Below are 19,188 nucleotides of genomic sequence, written 5' to 3' on the forward strand. Positions count from 1 at the left end.
CCTACATTGATTTACAGATTTAGAGACTGACGCTACAGTGAGGATGCTACTTGTTCCACATCAACGTGGTGCAGCATTTCATCCCCCTGTCCAATTTATCATGATTCATATCAAGTGATTCACATCAGTTACATAAGGCGCGTTTCCATTGCAGGAACTTCAGGGTAATTTTACGGGGCCAGCCCCGTTGGTGCGTGTTTCCACTGCAGGAACCTCCCCCACAGGGCCATTTACAGGAACTTTTACGGGGGCCAACGGAGTACCTACTCCAGGGTAGGTACTCCGTTCGGCCCTGAAAAGCTCCTGGGTGGGGCTCGAGGTTAACCTGGCACTGATTGGCTTAAGCTAGAGCAGGCTCTGACGCTACCAGAAAGCACCAAAACAACCAGCATTTTTAAAAGGGGGAGCAGAAGAGGAGCATTAGCCTAGCAGACACCACTGTAAACAACAAGAAAACAGCAGGAAGATGTACGACAAATGGACCGACGATGAGGTGCAGACATTGATTGCAGTATACGGCACCGAGGAGGTTCAGAGGGGGTTTGAGTCATCACGGCAAAATGAAAATATCAGCGCACCTCGACACACTGGGGATCCATCACGCCGCAAAACAATGCCGTGAAAAGTAAAAAAAAAAAAAAAAAAAAAACTCAAGCAGGATTACAATCAACCGCCATGTGCACAAACACACAAACCAGAACCGCGGCTACCGCCTCAGCTCCTTCCATCCTTCTTCATTGTTGTTATGATTTTTGTGCATGTGCTTGTGACCTGCCTGGGTGATGTCACGGTCGAAACTGTCGCACAACGATTAAGCGGCGATCGAAACTCATGACGTCGCCGCGGGGTCCGACTCTGCAGTGGAGACACGGCCACTGATGGGCCGAGTGAGAGGACGGTTCCTGTAGAAGTTCCTACCCCCTCCCTTTACCAGGAACTCCTGCAGTGGAAACACGGCTATAGATTTTTTTCTTGATTATAAGCAGCAGTCTACTGAACACGGTACACTTGATATCCTGATGTTAAATGTGTCAAAGAAACTCTTGTAGGTGATTGCAAATCTTATCCTACACACCAGTATCTATTTACAGTGATATTTAAGAATTACAATACAATATTTTGGATACATACTATCTCTATACTGCCTTACTAAGCCAGACCACAGTAACTACGCAAACAGTGAAACTGAGAAAAATGGCTTTAAAGTTTTTTGATTTGCCTTCCAAATGTGTTGTAGGTAGATTAGTGAAAATACACAGATTTGACAGGTTTATTCATGCAATTAAATATATGACCACATATTTTACATTTGACCCCTAAAAAGCAGATAGTAGCTACTGCTCTCTGCTGCCAGATTTCCTTAAATAGACATACAGGTAATGCTGAGGCAAAGTGCAGTAACTACAATGTTGTTGTTTTCTTCCAGCTTTCATTATTTAATTACTAACTCTGGCCTTCTTCTATTTCAATCTTTGCATCATCATCATCGTGACCACCACCACCAGCATCATCATCTTCACTTTTGTTGCCATAGTAACGGCTATTTTTTCATTTCTGTTTTCAGTCAGCATTTCACATAGCCTAATGAATGCAACGGTAGGCTGAATATAGCCTACAATGTTTTTTGTATTAAAATGTTTTCTTTTAATTATGTGAAATAACATTCAAGTGATTGATTTTTTAGTTTACTAAACTGTGTGTGTGTGTGTGTGTGTGTGCACCATGCAGGTGAAGGAGGGACAGCAGATGACAGCACTGCAACGGTCAATAAACACCCCGCACTCAGTGTGAAGGCAGTCAAACGTGTGTGTGTGTATCCTCATTGGATAAAGGTTGTAGGATACAAGGAAAGTTTTCTCCTCGGCTTACAGAGTGACTGACAGACCCGTGTTTCAGACCAAACACTCTAAGTGATTGCTGTCGGAAGATAGAACTATTTAAGACTTATATTAACACTTGCTGCTTTAAGAAAGAAAATCAGAATAATACAGAGACATAAATCATAGTAAGACAAAGATATTTTCACATTCAATCGGTTTTGTTCATGTTCCAGACAATAAATGTGCCGGTATGCTTTTACATCGTGTCAACAAACAAAGTAACAAGCCTGTTTTTACAATGTAAGGAGTAGAAAGTACATATTTTTGCGTATAAATGTAGGGAGTAAAAGTAAAAAGTCGTCAGAAAAATAAATACTCAAGTAAAGTACAGATACCTGAAAAATCTACTTAAGTACAGTAACAAAGTATTTGTGCTTCGTTACTTGTCACCTCTGTTTATAGGCATCTTTCAGGACTCTCAAAGTCACCTTACAATAAAAACAATTAAAAGTACAAATAGTAAAACAATGAAACAACAATAATAAAACAACAATAAAACAATACAGCAACAGTCATCACAGTTTAAAACTTGGTTTAACTATTTCTACAAGTGATGATAATACAGTCATATAATGTGTAGAAGAACTCTAATGGAAGGGCGTATTAATACACATATACCAATAGAAGTATATAGTAAGCTGCTGAAGTCTTTCAGCAGCTGGAAAGACTGGGACAGAGACAAGAACCAGTAGTTCTTCTGGATAATTTCAGTCTTTCCTCTGGCATTTACTTTCTAAGTTAAATCTCTCATCAACTTTCATCACTGAGAGTCTCAGGACCAGTTTCACTGTCTCTGTATTTTCTCAAAGCTTTAAAACAAACTGGAAAGAATCAAAAACTGAGACTGATGCCAAAGTAAAAGTCAACATGTAATAACAAATGCTTCCGTTGTTACAAAACGAGAAAGAAGTTTCAGTTTAGAAAAAAATGATTTAATCCATGAATGTAAAAAAACGTGAGTGAGACACAGAGACAGACATGTAGAGACTGAACTGTCTGTTCAACAGTGAGAAGGTTTCTGTGACAGGAGGAGATTCTGATTCACTCAACACAGAGACACTGAGGAACCAGGTCTGGACCAGAACCGAGACAGTAATGTGGACCAGAATCCAAACCCAAACCCAGGATACAGAGGTTGAGTGAAGGTGGTGTTGAAGGTGTAGAGGTGGATCAGTGAGTCAGAGGAGACTCTGTAGAAGGACAGAGAGCCAGCAGGACAGTCCACATACACTGCTACTCTGTTAGAGACAGAGGAGGAGGAGGAGGAGATGATAGGTGTCTCTCTGTCATTGTGCCAGACTGAGTAATCACCATCAGAGCAGCTCAGACTCCAGGACTGATCATTCATTCCAAACCAACAGTCATAACTGTTTCCTTTCCTGCTGATTCCTCTGTAACTCACTGATATATGAACCTTTCCTCTCCACTCCACCTCCCAGTAGCAGCGACCAGTCAGACCAGTTGAACACAGCAGCTGAGGATAGAAGTCAAATCTATCTGGATGATCAGGATATGACTGATGCTCCTCCACATGTGTCGCCTTCCTGTTGTCAGACAGTTTGATCTTTGTGTTCACTGTGTTTGTGTTGATTGTGAGTCGACAGGAGTCTGATGGAGAGAACAAGACACAGCTGCAGTTATTGATCATGTGATCAGTTATCGACAGTTTGATGAAGACTCATGAGGTCAGTGATGTGACAGTGTGAAGATGGTTGAATGTGCTGCTTTGTTTCCATGAATCAAAGTAAAAACACACTTACATCTCCATGGACCTGGTGTCAAGAATCGGGCTCCAGCAGGCTCCACCCTGAAAGGAGGAGAGGGGTCAGAGCAGCACCTTCTCTGTCAGCATGCACACATGGACATTACATGGCTCTCACACACAGACACACACTGTTTTATCACTCAGTACGTTTACATGACACTTGAAAAAACCGAATTATTGTCTTAATCCGACTATAACTGGACAACTGAAGTGCATGTAAACACCTTAGTCCGACTGAAATCGGAGTTGAGAACTCCGATTAAGACACCCAGATAATGCGATTGGAATTCGATTTTCTCCGTCATGTATACACCTTAATCAGAGTATAACTGGACAATGCATGTGCGCATGCTCCACAACAGCACCAAGTGGAGCAGAGAAGCCGCCCGAACACGGCAAAGTAAAGAAAAAAAACCCAACATCAGCGCCGATTCAATGCATTTCACACTGCGCGACCATCAAGAGTGTTTTATTTAAAAAAAAAAGAAAAAAGAGAGAGAGCGAGAGGGGGAAAAAGGAAGCCCGTATCCTATTCTCAGCGCGCATCCAGCCCAGACTGGTGCGTCTGGTCAGGAACTGCAGTTGAGAATGTATTATTAAGCTACTAAATTGTTTATATTCAGTTTTTTAGGAGGTGACATAAAAGTCAACAGGACAGGGGGGCTTATTAACCCACTGAAGCAACGGGTGACGCCGCATGCGGGGGCGGACCCCGTCAGTTATTCGGTTTTCTCAGTTGCATGTATATTGAGACAAGGACAGAAGTCGGACTTGACGCCAAAATCGAATTTTGACCATAGCTCGATTAAGCTCTGCATGTAAACGTACTGACTGTGTTCACATGGAGGCTTGTATGTATGGATGAACACTGAGCACAGAGAAGAAGGAGCTGGAGTCTTTATCTAGTGATGATACAGAGCAGGAGGAGACGAGGAGGAAACACTTCATCATGTGTTTTCTCCATGTGATGTCACTTCAGTGTGAGACACACACTTTCACTCTCTGACTCTCAAGCTGCACAAGCACACGTCACAGCAAATAAGATGAAGACATAACAGGTGGAGCTAACCAGCCCAGATATCCCACAATGCACCAAGAAAGTTGAAGAAGAAGAAGAAGAAGAAGAAGAAGAAGAAGAAGAAGAAGAAGAAGAAGAAGAAGAAGATGAGTGCAGCTGTGAACAGTGGATGGTTTCAGTGTTTGATGAGGAAGGAAACACACTCAATACGTTTGTTAGAGCTCAGTGAAACACACTGAGTTAGTTTAGTGAGAAACACTGAGTGTGAACACAACTTGTGTTTGTTTGAAGAAAACTCCACAGGAAGCTGAAGAATGAGGCTGTGAGCAGGTTTCCACCAACACAGTCTCACCCCTTTGCGTCAAACGGTTGACGCTTGGTCAAGGCCCCTTACGTCAATATACTGACGTGGAGGGGGTACCCTCGAGGTCGTTTCTCGACGAATAGGGCCACTCACGCTCAATCTGCTCAAAGGTCTGGACTAGAAGCTAACATTTCAGCTTCTCGGCTCAAAGTATTGGTGTTTTATGCCTGAATTGATAGCAAAAATCGTCAAATTTCACATGAAAAGTTGACCTGTGACCCCTGTGAAGGTCAGATGGGTCTGTAATTGCTAACACTGGATGACCCTAGGCCCTGCCCTGATAAACCTCTGAACGTAACCCAACGAATGTGGAAGTTATTAAAGAATAGCTGTGTCTCCTGAAAATGGAGCCTTAATCAGTTTGTCCAATGTAAAACCAGAAATAAAGGAGCTGGCTAAAGTGGTGCAGTTGTGCATAAACATTACTACAGTGGACGGGTTCATTCTACACTATATTATAAACTAAGGTTCCTGGGCGGGAGGAGGGAGAAGGGGGGAGAAATGTTGTTTTCTGGAATTTAAAAAAAAAAGGCCTATATGACTTGAGTTACTTGAATTATTTGGACTTTGTTGAAAAAGAGCTGTCTAACTGTTCTGATTCCTCACTGTTTATTCACATGTTGTTGAATTAAATCAACATGGCTTAATTTCCACACTGTTAAGGTGTTGTAGTTCCGTCCAGACGCCGTAGATGGCAGTGTCGCAGGCTATGGTCGCGACCGGTGGCGCCGTTGCAATGACGTCACATCCTCGGCAACAACGCGGAAGCTGCATGTCCGCCTGTCGGCTGGAGAAATAGGTCTGCGGGCCGTTGTTATGGCAACATGACGCCCAAAGCGGCTCGACAGTCACAAGCACAGGCTGTGATATCGTTACAGGACAAATAAAACACAATCTGCTTTCATTCAACATATATTTAGAGAGTAAAACATACATTTCTCGCTAGAAATGTCCTCAAACAATGCCAGATATATCCCGAAATGTTGTTTTTATGGCCAGAAAGCTGAATGAACATATTGTACACATTTTAACAGATTCAATTTGCCAAACAAAATATAATTTGAATTCGTTCAACATAGATTTTGAAAGTAAAACACACATTTCTCGTTAGAAATGTCATAAAAATATGTTGAAATGTTATTTTTGCGGCCAAATTGCTGTATAAATATACGAATTCAGCTGCAAATGGTACGAGGATCAGTTATCCAATGGGAGGGGAGCTCACGGCGTCTTTCAGCACCGCGGCCGGATCGGAATAGGAGTGAATGGATGGCTGGAGCACTTGCTCTGAGCGTCACATATCGCCGCGGAGGGGATTGCATTAAAATCAATTGAAATCCCTGTGCGTTCAGGTCCCACGCTGAGGGGTACCTTGAGCGTCTGGAAACAACGCGAACGGTCCCGCCCCCCTTCGTCAAAATCCGAGGATGAGGGATTCGCATTCAAGTCTATGAGTGGCCCTTTGCGTTCTGGAGCAACGTCGAGGGAGAAACGGTCCCGCCCCCCTGCGTCAAAATCCGAGGATGAGGGATTTGCATTCAAGTCTATGAGTGGCCCTATTCGTCGAGAAACGACCTCGAGGGTACCCCCTCCACGTCAGTATATTGACGTAAGGGGCCTTGACCAAGCGTCAACCGTTTGACGCAAAGGGGTGAGACTGTGTTGTTTCCACAGGAGCCACAGCAGCAGTGAGTGGATGAAGGAGCTCTAATAGAAACCATCTGATCACAGTGACAGGACGGATCAGGACAGGACAGGGACCCCCCCCCCCCCAGCGTCTCTGCACTCTCAAAGCAATAAAGAGGATTGATTCTTATAAACATGATGACATCCTACACGCGATTGAGAGTATGGAAAGTAGAATCTCAAAAAACATCAAAAGTTTGGAGGAGAAAATTGCTGATAAAGTAGCGGCTGTGGCAATGAATGGTTCAGGAACAGTTAAACCAGCTGCAGCTGAAATGTTTCCTGATACACTCTGAAATAAAGTCAGATCAAAACATCTGGAGAGACTCAGAGCACAGCTGCCAACAGCTGGTTTCATCACTGACATCTCTTCTCCTGAATATGGCACAGTGAGTCATGATGAGACACTGAAGTCATCATGAGGAGAAACTCCTGATCCCAGTAGTTCATCACTGTGACTGATGGAAGCTGCAAAGCTTATGTTTGAAACTTTGAAACTGAGGCCTATAAACTGTGTTGGGACGAGTCGGACTGCTCCTCCTCCTCTATCAGACAGTGTGTGTCTGATCTCCATACCTGAGAGAGTCCAGTCTCCAGTCTGGATCCTCCAGTCGAGCAGACAGCAGCTCCACTCCTGAGGCTCCTGGATGATTGTAGCTCAGGTCCAGCTCTCTCAGATGGGAGGGGTTGGAGCTCAGAGCTGAGGCCAGAGAAGCACAGCCTTCCTCTGTGATCAGACATCCTGACAGACTGAACACACACAACAACACACAGGAACCCTCTGTCAATACCTGCTGCTGTGTTCAAGTGTCATCAAATAAACAGCTGGATGGATCCTCACCTGAGAGTCTCCAGTCTACAGTGTGGACTCTCCAGTCCACCAGACAGCAGCTTCACTCCAGAGTCCTGCAGGTTGTTGTTACTCAGGTCCAGGTTTTTCAGACTAGAGGACTGGGAGCTGAGGACTGAGGACAGAGCTTCACAGCTTCTCTCTGAGAGGTTACAGCTGCTTAGTCTGAAGAGATGACCACGAGGAATTAAAGAAGAAAGGAGTTTATGTTATGTCCTGTTGAAAACACAGAAATGTTTTTATGAATAAATCCAACTCTCTCTACACTTACAGAGCTTTGTTGGAGGCTTTGACCACTGGCAGCAGCCTAAGAAGAGCCTCCTCTGAAGCAGAGTATTTCTTCAGGTCAAACTCGTCCAGATCTTCTTCTGATGACAGTAAGATGAAGACCAGAGCCGACCATTGAGCAGGAGACAGTTTATCTGTGGAGAGACGTCCTGATCTCAGGGACTGTTGGATCTGCTCCACTAGAGAACGATCATTCAGTTCATTCAGACAGTGGAACAGGTTGATGCTTTTCTCTGCAGAGACAGTCTCTTCAATCTTCTTCCTTATGTACTGGACTGTTTCCTGATTGGACCGTGATTCACTTTCTGTCTTTGTCATCAGACCTTGTAGGAGAGTCTGATTAGTCTCCAGTGAAAGACCCAGGAGGAAGCGGAGGAACAAATCCAGGTGTCCATTTGGACTCTGTAAGGCTTCGTCCACAGCGCTCTGGTAGAAATGTGTCAGTTCAGGTTTGTATCTAAAGACTTTAGTCCACATGGTGGACAACAGTGGGGCCATCCAAGATGTTCTTTGTTCTACTAAGTTCAGGTTGAGTCCAGAGTTGATGAAGGTCAGATGGACATGAAGAGCAGCCAGAAACTCCTGAACACTCAGATGGACGAAGCAGAACACCTTGTCCTGGTACAGGCCTCTCTCCTCTTTAAAGATCTGTGTGAACACTCCTGAGTACACTGAGGCTGCTCTGATATCGATGCCACACTCTGTCAGGTCTGATTCATAGAAGATCAGGTTTCCTTTCTGCAGCTGCTCAAAAGCCAGTTTTCCTAGAGACTCAATCATCTCCCTGCTCTTTGGACTCCAGTGTGGATCTGTCTCAGCTCCTCCATCATACTTGACCTTCTTCACTTTGGACTGAACCACCAGGAAGTGGATGTACATCTCAGTCAGGGTCTTGGGCAGCCATCCTCCCTCTCTGGTCTTCAACAGCTCCTCCAGAACTGTAGCAGTGATCCAGCAGAAGACTGGGATGTGGCACATGATGTGGAGGCTTCGTGAGGTCTTGATGTGGGTGATGATCTCTCTGGCCTGATCCTCATCTCTGAACCTCTTCCTGAAGTACTCCTCCTTCTGTGGGTCAGTGAACCCTCTGACCTCTGTCACCATGTCAACACACTTTAGAGGGATCTGATTGGCTGCTGCAGGTCGTGTGGTTATCCAGAGGCGAGCAGAGGGAAGCAGTTTCCCCCTGATGAGGTTGGTCAGCAGCACGTTGACTGAGGTGGGCTCTGTCACATCAGTCAGGATCTCAGTGTTGTGGAAGTCCAGAGGAAGTCGACACTCGTCCAGACCGTCAAAGATGAAGACCACCTGGAACTGATCAAAGCTGCAGATTCCTGTTTCTTTGGTTTCAGAGAAGAAGTGATGAACAAGTTCCACCAAGCTGAACTTTTTCTCTTTCAGCACATTCAGCTCACTGAAAGTGAAGGGAAATGTGAAGTGTATGTCCTGGTTGTCTTTGTCTTCAGCCCAGTCCAGAGTGAACTTCTGTGTTAAGACTGTTTTCCCAATGCCAGCCACTCCCTTTGTCATCACTGTTCTGATTGGTTCTTCTCTTCCAGGTGGGGCTTTAAAGATGTCTTCTTGTCTGATGGTTGTTTCTGGTCTGTCTGGTCTCCTGGCCGCTGTTTCAATCTGTCTGACCTCATGTTCATCATTGACCTCTCCAGCCCCTCCCTCTGTGATGTAGAGCTCTGTGTAGATCTGGTTCAGAAGAGTTGGGTTCCCTGCTTTAGAGATCCCCTCAAACACACACTGGAACTTCTTCTTCAGGGCAGATTTGAGTTTACATTGATAAACTGCAGCACAATGTCCTGAAACCAAACACAAGATTTGAGATCAGTAAGAAAAAATAACATTTAAATTCCTCTAAATAACGACTATGAACATGTTTCCCTCCATGTGTTGATGTCAGTAAACGTCTCATTTGTCCGTCATGTTGAATCTTTAGAGAAATCCTCTTACTGCTCTGCAGACGCTCAGCCAGCTCCTCCTGCTTCATCCTCCTCAGGAAGTTCACTGTGATCTTCACTAATGCCTCTCTGCTCCTCCTCCTCTGCTCTTCATCCTCACCGTCCAACACCTCCTCATCCTCCCTCTGACTCCCTGAGCATTCTGGGTAATCTGGACTCAGAAGCTTGTGGATTTTCTTTAGCTCGTCCTTGACGAAAGTGACCATGTTCTCCTCCAGCAGCTGGAACAGAAACTCTATGAGTGACGGCATCAAACTAAAACCACGGAGCCAAACATCAGTTCCATGTTGGACAGACTGACAATCCACTGGTGCCAAAGTGCAGCATGGAGATGATTGTGAATACACAGCAGCTGTTGGACATGTCCTCACCATAAATATTTGGTCCAGGTGTTTTTGATGCTGCTGGGCAGACTGACCACTGGGAACCTCTGGGCTCTCCTGGTCCACTCTGTGGAGGAATCGGTGTCAAGTGAACATCAGTACAGAGAGATAATACAAGATGGATTTTATATGTCCCTGGAGGACGCTCACAACTAGTGTTGCAGGGTAACATGTTACAAAGTAATGCGTTTCTAATCAGATTAAATTTGTCTGTAACACAGTAATGTAACGCATTACTGTTGATAATGTCAGTAATCACATTACAGTTACGAATACATTTTTTTTTTTACTTTACTGGAGGACCAAAAACACAAATCAAACATCCCTTTCTATGCTGCAGTCAGTGACCCACACCACTTCTCGCCGCTGACCCCCCCGCCCCGTGATGACACACATACCGCCTGTATTATGATTTCTGGAAATTAAAACCCCTGTGAATCACGGACCCAACAAGCCGGACTCATGAGCATTAATTTTCAACCCGACCACGGCAAAAAAAGAAAGAAAAAGGAAGCCAGCTCCATCCATCATATTTTCAACTCGAACATGTCAGGTCGGGCCGGTCGGAGAGTGCTGACTGACCCAAGGAAAGAGTCGGATTAGGAAGAAAAGAAAAGAATGTGACGGTGAAACGTAAGCTGTGCCCAGGGCAGAAACAGTTATCCACATGCTGCCAACATGATGATGTCATGGAGTAATCCAAAAGTAATGTAAGTAGTGTAACTAATTACTGTAAACAGCGAGTAACAAAGAAAAGTAAGGCATTACTTTTAATTAAAAAAGTAACTAGTAATGTGTAATGGATTACTTTCACAACAGACAGAGACACTTTGATTTCAGACCTGGCCTAACAGCACGTTGTACAAACGGGTTCTGTTCTACAATAACCTGAGTTTGACTGTCAGTTACAGCTTACATCTGATCAGCTGATCCACATCCTCCTTTAAAGTCAATGATCACGTTTTTTGAGTTGTCGCTCTTTAAAGACAGACAGCTGGGTTGAGAAGAGTCTGGTCTCTGCTCCTGGATCCTGAAACAACAACACAAGTGATGTTAAATAGTTTTAGGTTTTTAAAAAAATTATCTGCAAAACTAGTTTCAAGTTACAACTGCGAATGATTTCATTTTCTTAAATTATGGAACAATGTTAATATAACCCTCTGAGGTCACATTCACTTTTTTTTATTTGCGTTTTTTAATAAAGATATCATCTTTAAGATTTTCATCAAGTGCTGCACATCTTCAGAATTACGACAGTCTAAATAGATGTCTCGATTTTGAGCGTTATTTTGCACCCGGGATTTTAACGAAAATAGCCCGGTAGAGTTCTGTGCCCAATTCAGCCTCAACTATCAACCACCACCTGAACTTGCCCACACCAATAATCTGATTAGTCATTTTAACTCTGCTTGCCTATCCACCCTCAATGCCGTTGCCCCCCAGAAGCTAATGACCAAGTCCACAATGAAGAGGCAACCAGGGCTATGGTGATGATGATGCTATCCAAAGTTTTAAAAGAGAGTGTAGAAAAGCAGAGCGTTGCTGGAAGAAATCAGGTCTCCAGATCCATTTTGACATTATCAAGAGAATTTTATCGACTTTTAACTGTATGATTAAGTAGGTACGGAGACAATATTTTTCTAATCTCATTCTTACAAATCACAACAACCCCAGGCTTTTATTCTGTTTTATTTTCCTGGTTAATACTCCCCCTCCCTCTGTCCCTATTGAATCAGATGCTGACTGTAATCTGTTTTTATCTTACTTAAACAACAAGGTGGAGTCTATCAGAGCCTCGATTACACCCAGTGCCCCTCTAGATGTCTTTTATTCTCAAAAGGACATTTTAAACCAGTTTTACCCAATATCTTTACCTAAACTCCTAGATGTTGTCTCACACACTTGTCCACCTGCCCTTTCGATGTGATTCCATCTAGACTTTTAACTCAAGTAATTGATTCTGTTGGAAAAAAATGTTTCTTCACAGCTTTTAGCAGCCTTCTTCGATACATTTCAGTCAGGATTCCAGAAGTAGGCCTACCACAGCACAGAAACGGCTTTGCTTAAAGTGACCAATGACCTTTTAATGGCAGCCGACAGCGGGCTGTGCCCAGTCCTGATACTAGATCTCAGTGTGGCATTTGACACAATTGACCACGGGATCCTTTTAAATTGTCTGAGGCACTGTGTAGGAGTTTCAGGTACAGCTTTGAAGTGGTTTTATTCATATTTTTCAAATCGTATGTTCTGTGTTGTAGCAATAATTACACGTCCTCCCTCATCTCACTAAAGTACGCCGTGCCTCAGAGGTCTGTCTTGGGACCAATTCTATTTTCGTTATACATGCTTCCCCTGGGGCACATAATACAAAAATATGATGTGTCTTTTCATTTTTATGCTGACGACACTCAGCTGTACCTGCCTGTAAATGCCACCGACCCTGGGAAGTTGAGTGCTTTATTAGACTCCCGTAAAAAACTGGATGTCGCAAAACTTTCTTCAGCTGAACGACAACAAAACTGAGGTTCTTGTTTTTGGCCCCCCAGCAGATGACTGAGCAAATACTGTCATCTGCTGGGCCGCTAGTGGACGCCATCAAACCCTCTGCTAGAAACCTTGGGGTCTGGTTTGATGGCAATTTAAGATTTGAAAAACACACGACTAAACTTGTACAGTCTTGCTTTTATCATCTCAGAATTATTTCAAAGATTAGATTGTTTTTATCTTTTAAAGACACAGAAATGATTTTACATGCTTTTATTTCATCACATCTGGATTATTGGATTATTGGATTGGATTATCCCTGTGTATTTTACGATTGATTTTAAGGTCCTTTCAATCAATCAATCAATCAATCAATCAATTTGTTTATTTCGGGCATGTCAAAATCATCATCATCACACTTCATCTTAATTCGAGTAATACAATACACATGGCCGAAAGGGAAAGCGGGAGAAGCAAAAGCTTATCTGGTCCCGCCCCCATTACCCACAGAATAAAATCTTTTTCATAATCAGATCATATAATAATCTTTTTCTTTTGTTTTTGCTTTTTACATTTTGATATAACATTCTTTTACTTATGACATTTCAATTTTTTTAAAAATGGTTTTTAAATGTCTTAGGGGTCTTGGACCTTCTTATCTTTCAGAATTGCTTTTACCATATGAACCCTTGCGGACCCTGAGATCCTCCGGCACTGGCCTTTTAATCCCTAAAGCTAGAACACAAATTTACGGTGAGGCAGCCTTCCAGCGTGGTTACGTTCCTGTTGCTACTGCTACTGGGCTGCACTGTGAGCACCACTGAATATTAACTCATTGGCTGCCATTGACGTCTATAGACGTCAATCTAATTACAACCGTTCACTGCCATTGACGTCGATAGATGTCAATTGCGTTTTTCAACGGGAAGGGCTGGAGGATGGTCTGGTGGAGCTTGTCCATCAATATCAGGCTTGTAAACTAGTGTAAAGACGTGTAGCTGTCCTGTAGGTGGCAGCAGTGCCCTCTTTGGATGAGAGATCAGCATTTATGAGAAGAAGCGAGATGACAAGAGATATAAGAAACTTATCGGAGCCTATGTGTTCCGCACGTTGGCACATTATGTACTGTATGTGTCGCGGTAGTTCGGAGAGGAAGAGGGTCGCGATCGTGAGAAAACGACGGAGATCATTGAAAAAGACACCGACGACCGACACCGACGCTGGACACCGGCGATCAAGCCGGGCCGAGCGGCCGGTGAGAGAGTCAGCAGCTGACGGCTCGGTGACCCGGATTCGTCAGATGAGCGGTTCCGTCCGGATCAACCAGGAGCAGCAGAGACTCGTCCCCACGCTCCAGAAAGACATGAAGGTAATAATATAATACATCAATGGTAAAAAAAATAAAAATAAACTAATTTGCTAGCGAGCTAACTTGCTAGCGAGCTAACTTTTACTGCTAGAAGGGCGGATCGCTTTGATCGCCGGCGGAAAGCTTAAAAAAAAAAACTCCACATCACACTTGACTACAACTATAAGAGATGTATTTTTATGGTAATTATATATATTTCTATAATTTACAGGTCGTGGATCAAGCAGTGGTCGACCATGGGGCAGAGGTCATGTGACAGCTACAAACGTACAAAAAAGTTTTTATATATTTTTTATAATATTTTTACTGATATTTGTAAATAAATTATTATTTTGCCATCAAAAGTCCTTTCTCTGTGTTGTTTTTGTTGTTTTATAGAAGGAGAACACTGTTCAGATGTGTGAGGTGTCACTAAAGCAAAAAATATCAACGTCAAAGTCACTGTTCTGCTTGACACGTTTCTTTCCACAAAAAGTTTATTTTCTCAGTGTTTTGGTCAAAAACTGGTGTTTTTGGCGAAACCAGCCTACGTTCTACTGCTGTTTACAAAAGAACGGAAAAAGGTAGAAACAAACTTTTTTTTCCTATTGAACGAAGAGAGTCTACTCTTTCTCTTGGTAGTTTCGGTGTTTACATACATACAATAACACAATATTCTGTGGGTCTTATAAGATCGTTCAAAATGCTCTAAAACGGCTGGCAGTATGGGGCTCTCTGCTCTGAAAATGGCTGGCAGCCAATGAGTTAACACGTGGATGTTCAGACAGGGACTCTTTACTGCAGCTGGACAATGTGTGTCTGAGTTATAACGCAGATTTTATGGAGAATCATTGAAATTTGACTCCACACAAAGAACGTTCAACAGAAACTAAAATGCTTTGAAATTTTGTTTTGTCTTACATTTGATCAGCTGATCCACGTCCTTCTTTAAAGTCAATGATCAATTCATTTGAGTCGTTGCTCTTTAAAGACAGACAGCTGGGTTCAGGAGAGTCTGGTCTCTGCTGCTGGATCCTGAAACAAAAGCAGAACTGATAGATGTGCATGTTGTAAAAAAAAAACTGATGAAAAACATCTTCATTCTTTTAAAAAAAACACAACAACTGACTTTTAGAGAAAGTTTTTCTGACTGTTTTAAATTCTGACCTTTGACCTGTGGTCTGGCTCTGATATTCCCCACACAGAGTGGTTTTAGAGGGAGGGGCTCCCTCCTCTCTGTCCTCACACTGATCCATGCTGCTGAGCTCACATCCACATCAGCTCACACACACTTTGTAGCTTCACCTGCAGAGGAAACACACATCATTCATGTGCACAGCAGCTCACATGTCCATCATGTCTCCAGCTGCTCAGTGTCAGTTGAATGCAGTCACACAGCAGTGAGGAAGAGGAAGCTGCCATCAGCTGCTGTACTTCTACTAGTCCACTATGGCGTCATGAATCTGCAGTGAAGTGAAGAGCAGCCCAGCAACATGATCCATGGACCACTGTTTCCATCCACTGACACACACAAGGACTGAGATCCACTGAGTTGATCAAACAAGCTACAACTGATTATTACACACACAACAACTGGGTATCAATTTATTTCACCCCACAGCTCCACTATCACAACATTCAGTCATTTCACTCACTGGAAATTCAAAGAGAGAAAAACACTCTCCAGCTGCCACTGAAACTTATTGTCTCTGTCGATCCATTCATCGTCTGCTCCATCAAATGTCACAAAATACAGACAAGTGATGTGTTCAAGTTCCTCTCAGTCTAAGGCCATGTCTTCAAATGTCTTGTTTTGTCACAGCAATAATCAAAGAGATACAAATATTCAGTTTACAGTCCGATCCTTGCTGCGTAAATGTGCTCACACAGTGTGAAATGCTCTCTGTTCATGGTTCATATCGGTATACATCTGGTCTCAGTCTCTACTGGAGCTTCTTTTAAAATTGTTTCACTGTTTTTTTTTCTTTTTTTATTATCTCATTGTCTTGTTTCCATAAACCTAATTTGTGGCCAAAATAAAGTTTTATTATCATTAATCAAACAGAGAAAACAAGGAAACACGTTTTTGAGGCTGAAAACTGAAGGTTTCTGCTTGATTTTTTTTTTTTTTTTTAATATTTTTGGGCTTTTTCGCCTTTTATTGACAGGATAGTTGGAATAGGTAGAAATGGGAGGCAGTGTGGGGGGTTGACACGCAGGATAGGGCCGCTCGGCACAGGATTGGAACCGGGGTGGCATGCAGTGAGGAATATAGTCTCAACACATGGGTCAGGTGCTCTACCAATTGAGCTAAACAAACACCACTTGAAAAATGTTGATTGAACAGCTGTTGTAGCTCTAAAAGATTCTTCTTTAACCAATAACCCATAGTGTTTGTGGATGTCACTTTGTTGGAAAGTGACTAGTAGCTTCACCTGTCAGGTACATGAGCTGCAGTACAAGCAGGAAGTATCACAAAAAGGAAATACTCAAGGAAAGTATAAGTAGGGCCTACCTCACAACTGTACTGCAATAAATGTACTCAGTCACTGTGAAGAACCTGATGTTGAACATTGTCAACACTGGCAAATCAATAACTAGAACATTTCCTCTGTTAAATTTTGATAGGCCCACTGCCGGGCATTCCATCTCTGTCAAACCCACGATCACGTGTTTTGATGTGTGTGTGTATGTGTGTGTATGTGTGTGTGTGTGTGTGTGTGTGTGTGTCTGTAACTGTAATCACATGAAGCTACCTGTGTGTGTGTGTGTGTGTGTGTGTGTGTGTGTGTGTGTGTGTGTGTGTGTGTGTGTGTGTGTGTGTGTGTGTAGAGTGTAAATTGAGTCCAGGAGGAATGTGGAAAGAGAAAAAATGTAGAATTTTTTTGGGCTCTCTCCCACTCTGACCGATTATGTCACGCACTCTGACATGAACATTCCGTGCAATACACACCCATTATAATCTCATAATTTCCCCCAAAATGATCATGGTCATTGATCAGGGATTGATCAAAAACGTGGAATAATACACCAATAATACACAAGACTTGTGTCTATACTGTTTAAAGTTCAAATGAAGTCTCTAGGTGAAAGTATGCCTGAGCCACACTTTTTGATATATAATTTGTAGCGAATGTGTAGGAAAAAATCCACACAATAACAGTAGTGCCAATAGCTGCAGGCACCAGTTAATAAAGACTCAGGAAAACCCTGATAACAACATGTGGTCAGCATATTGATCAGTAATAGGCACTAACAATAGTATTGATCAACGATATTCAGCTTCTGCTTTTATTCCAGCGCTTCTACCGACAACACCCACACAACATGGCGGACACGGTTCTGTCAGTCCATGCTTTACAGTTACAGCTCTGACTCAGCTAGTAACATTATAATAACACAACAACAACACAACGACAAGTTGAAGGGCAGAGAACTCAGGTAACAACAGGTGTTAAAGAGGAAAACATTCAGACTGTTCACCTTACCTTCACACGAGGAAATTAACTGCGTTGCAACTGTTGGTTAAAAGTGACTCTTAGAACTGTGGCACACTTACTGGACATGACGCCATGTCTTACTTAGAAATAATTAACCTGCTCTGCTGCACTTTCCTCCATGAAATCAAATCCAAAGTCAACAAAGAAACATCAGCGCTGAAAACCTTGTCCCGGAAAAGATGCATCCACACCAACATTAACATTACATAAAACAAAAAAAGTTTATTCCTATAGCCCATTTTTACAAACACTTTTACAAACAGACCCCTCACCTAGGATGAGCAGACATAGAATAGATGTTATTGGTACAGACAAGAAAACTGTTTATGACATGGAATATGAAAAAAAGTCTAGTAAACAGGAGCTTCTACTGGGAACACTGGTGGGCAGGCTGGTTCATAACCAGGGGCAGCAGGCCGGTTTAGGAGCAGAAGAGAGGTGATGCAGGCACTGGTTGGTACAGACTAGGGATGGAGGAGAGGAGATGAGCAGGAACAAGAGGAGGAGAGGAGCAACAACCCACTCTGTGTTCAACTACTGACCATCCACTAACTCTGCTTCTGCTCTTATTCCAGCGCTTCTACCGACAACATCCACACAACATGGCAGACACGGTTCTGTCGGTCCAGACTTTACAGTTACAGCTCTGACTCAGCTACAATAACATTATAATAACACAACAACAACACAAGGACAAGTTGAAGGGCAGAGAACTCAGGCAATGACAGGTGTTAACAAGGAAAAGATTCAGACTGTTGTTCACCTTACCTTCACACGAGGAAATTAACTGCGACACAACCGCGTGGTCAAAGTAAACTATGAAAGTAGCCTCACCTGTTTGACATGAGAGCGTGGTCTACTGCCCTTTGCTCTCTCTCTCTCTATCAATTCAATTCAATTCAAATTCACTTTATTGGCATGAATGTTGCGAGAACTATGTTTCCAAAGCATCAAGAATCAATGAAACAAAACAAATACAACTCACAGAATCAAATATACAAATAAAAAAGAGTATATACATTCATACTGTATACCTATGTGTGTGTGTGCGCTGATGAAGTGGTGTCTCTCTCTTATACACAGATATGGGTGTCATTAGGTAAGTTGTTATATAACGAAAATTATATATACAGTTCATATTAAATGATGATAATAATAATGCATAAAATAAAGAAATGAAAAACAACAACAATATTATATCATATCTATAATGATTGTGATCAGCATCCGTGTGTTTCTCTAGTCTCACGTGTTACATACTGTGTAGCTAACTTTACAAATTGTGGATCTTCTCCCAGACTTTCAACAGTTCATCACATGTTTTTCCCTGATGGATCTCTCCGGTTGAGTCTTGAAAAAAAAAATCAGGGTTTCATGATTATTTTCCCTTCACTTTAAACGGTAACTGCTACATTAAAGCTTTTCTTTTGTTAGCCCTTCTATATGCATTACCATGTTACGTCTCCTGTGGGAAACAGTAACTCGACAAACAATGACCAGGAAGACACAGAACTAGAGAGGAAAATGAAGTGGGTTTATTTACAAAAAAATGAGGAGCAAACAAATGACCAGAGGATTCTTCTAGGTGGATGCGGGAAGGAGGGCCATGAGGGTTGTGTAAAATAAATAGAACAAAACTAAGCCTGACTATC

At 42.7% G+C, this 19,188-nt stretch overlaps 1 protein-coding gene across 1 annotated transcript; it reads right to left on the reverse strand.

Moving 5' to 3' along the window:
• Nucleotides 1-1,256: 1,256 nt before the first annotated feature.
• On the reverse strand, nucleotides 1,257-17,585 carry LOC311005039 (protein NLRC3-like). Its single transcript, XM_083997323.1, has 11 exons — nucleotides 17,525-17,585; nucleotides 15,204-15,341; nucleotides 14,958-15,071; nucleotides 11,121-11,234; nucleotides 10,193-10,271; nucleotides 9,814-10,042; nucleotides 7,835-9,662; nucleotides 7,555-7,728; nucleotides 7,290-7,463; nucleotides 3,641-3,687; nucleotides 1,257-3,488 (listed from the first exon to the last, which is right to left on the reverse strand). The coding sequence occupies exons 2-11, from the start codon at nucleotides 15,290-15,292 to the stop codon at nucleotides 2,926-2,928; spliced, it is 3,411 nt and encodes a 1,136-aa protein (XP_083853449.1). The 5' UTR covers nucleotides 15,293-15,341; nucleotides 17,525-17,585; the 3' UTR covers nucleotides 1,257-2,925.
• Between the last annotated feature and the right edge of the window lie 1,603 nt (nucleotides 17,586-19,188).

This window comes from Trachurus trachurus, assembly GCF_905171665.1.
Source record: "Trachurus trachurus genome assembly, chromosome: 21".
Taxonomy (NCBI): Eukaryota; Metazoa; Chordata; class Actinopteri; order Carangiformes; family Carangidae; genus Trachurus; species Trachurus trachurus.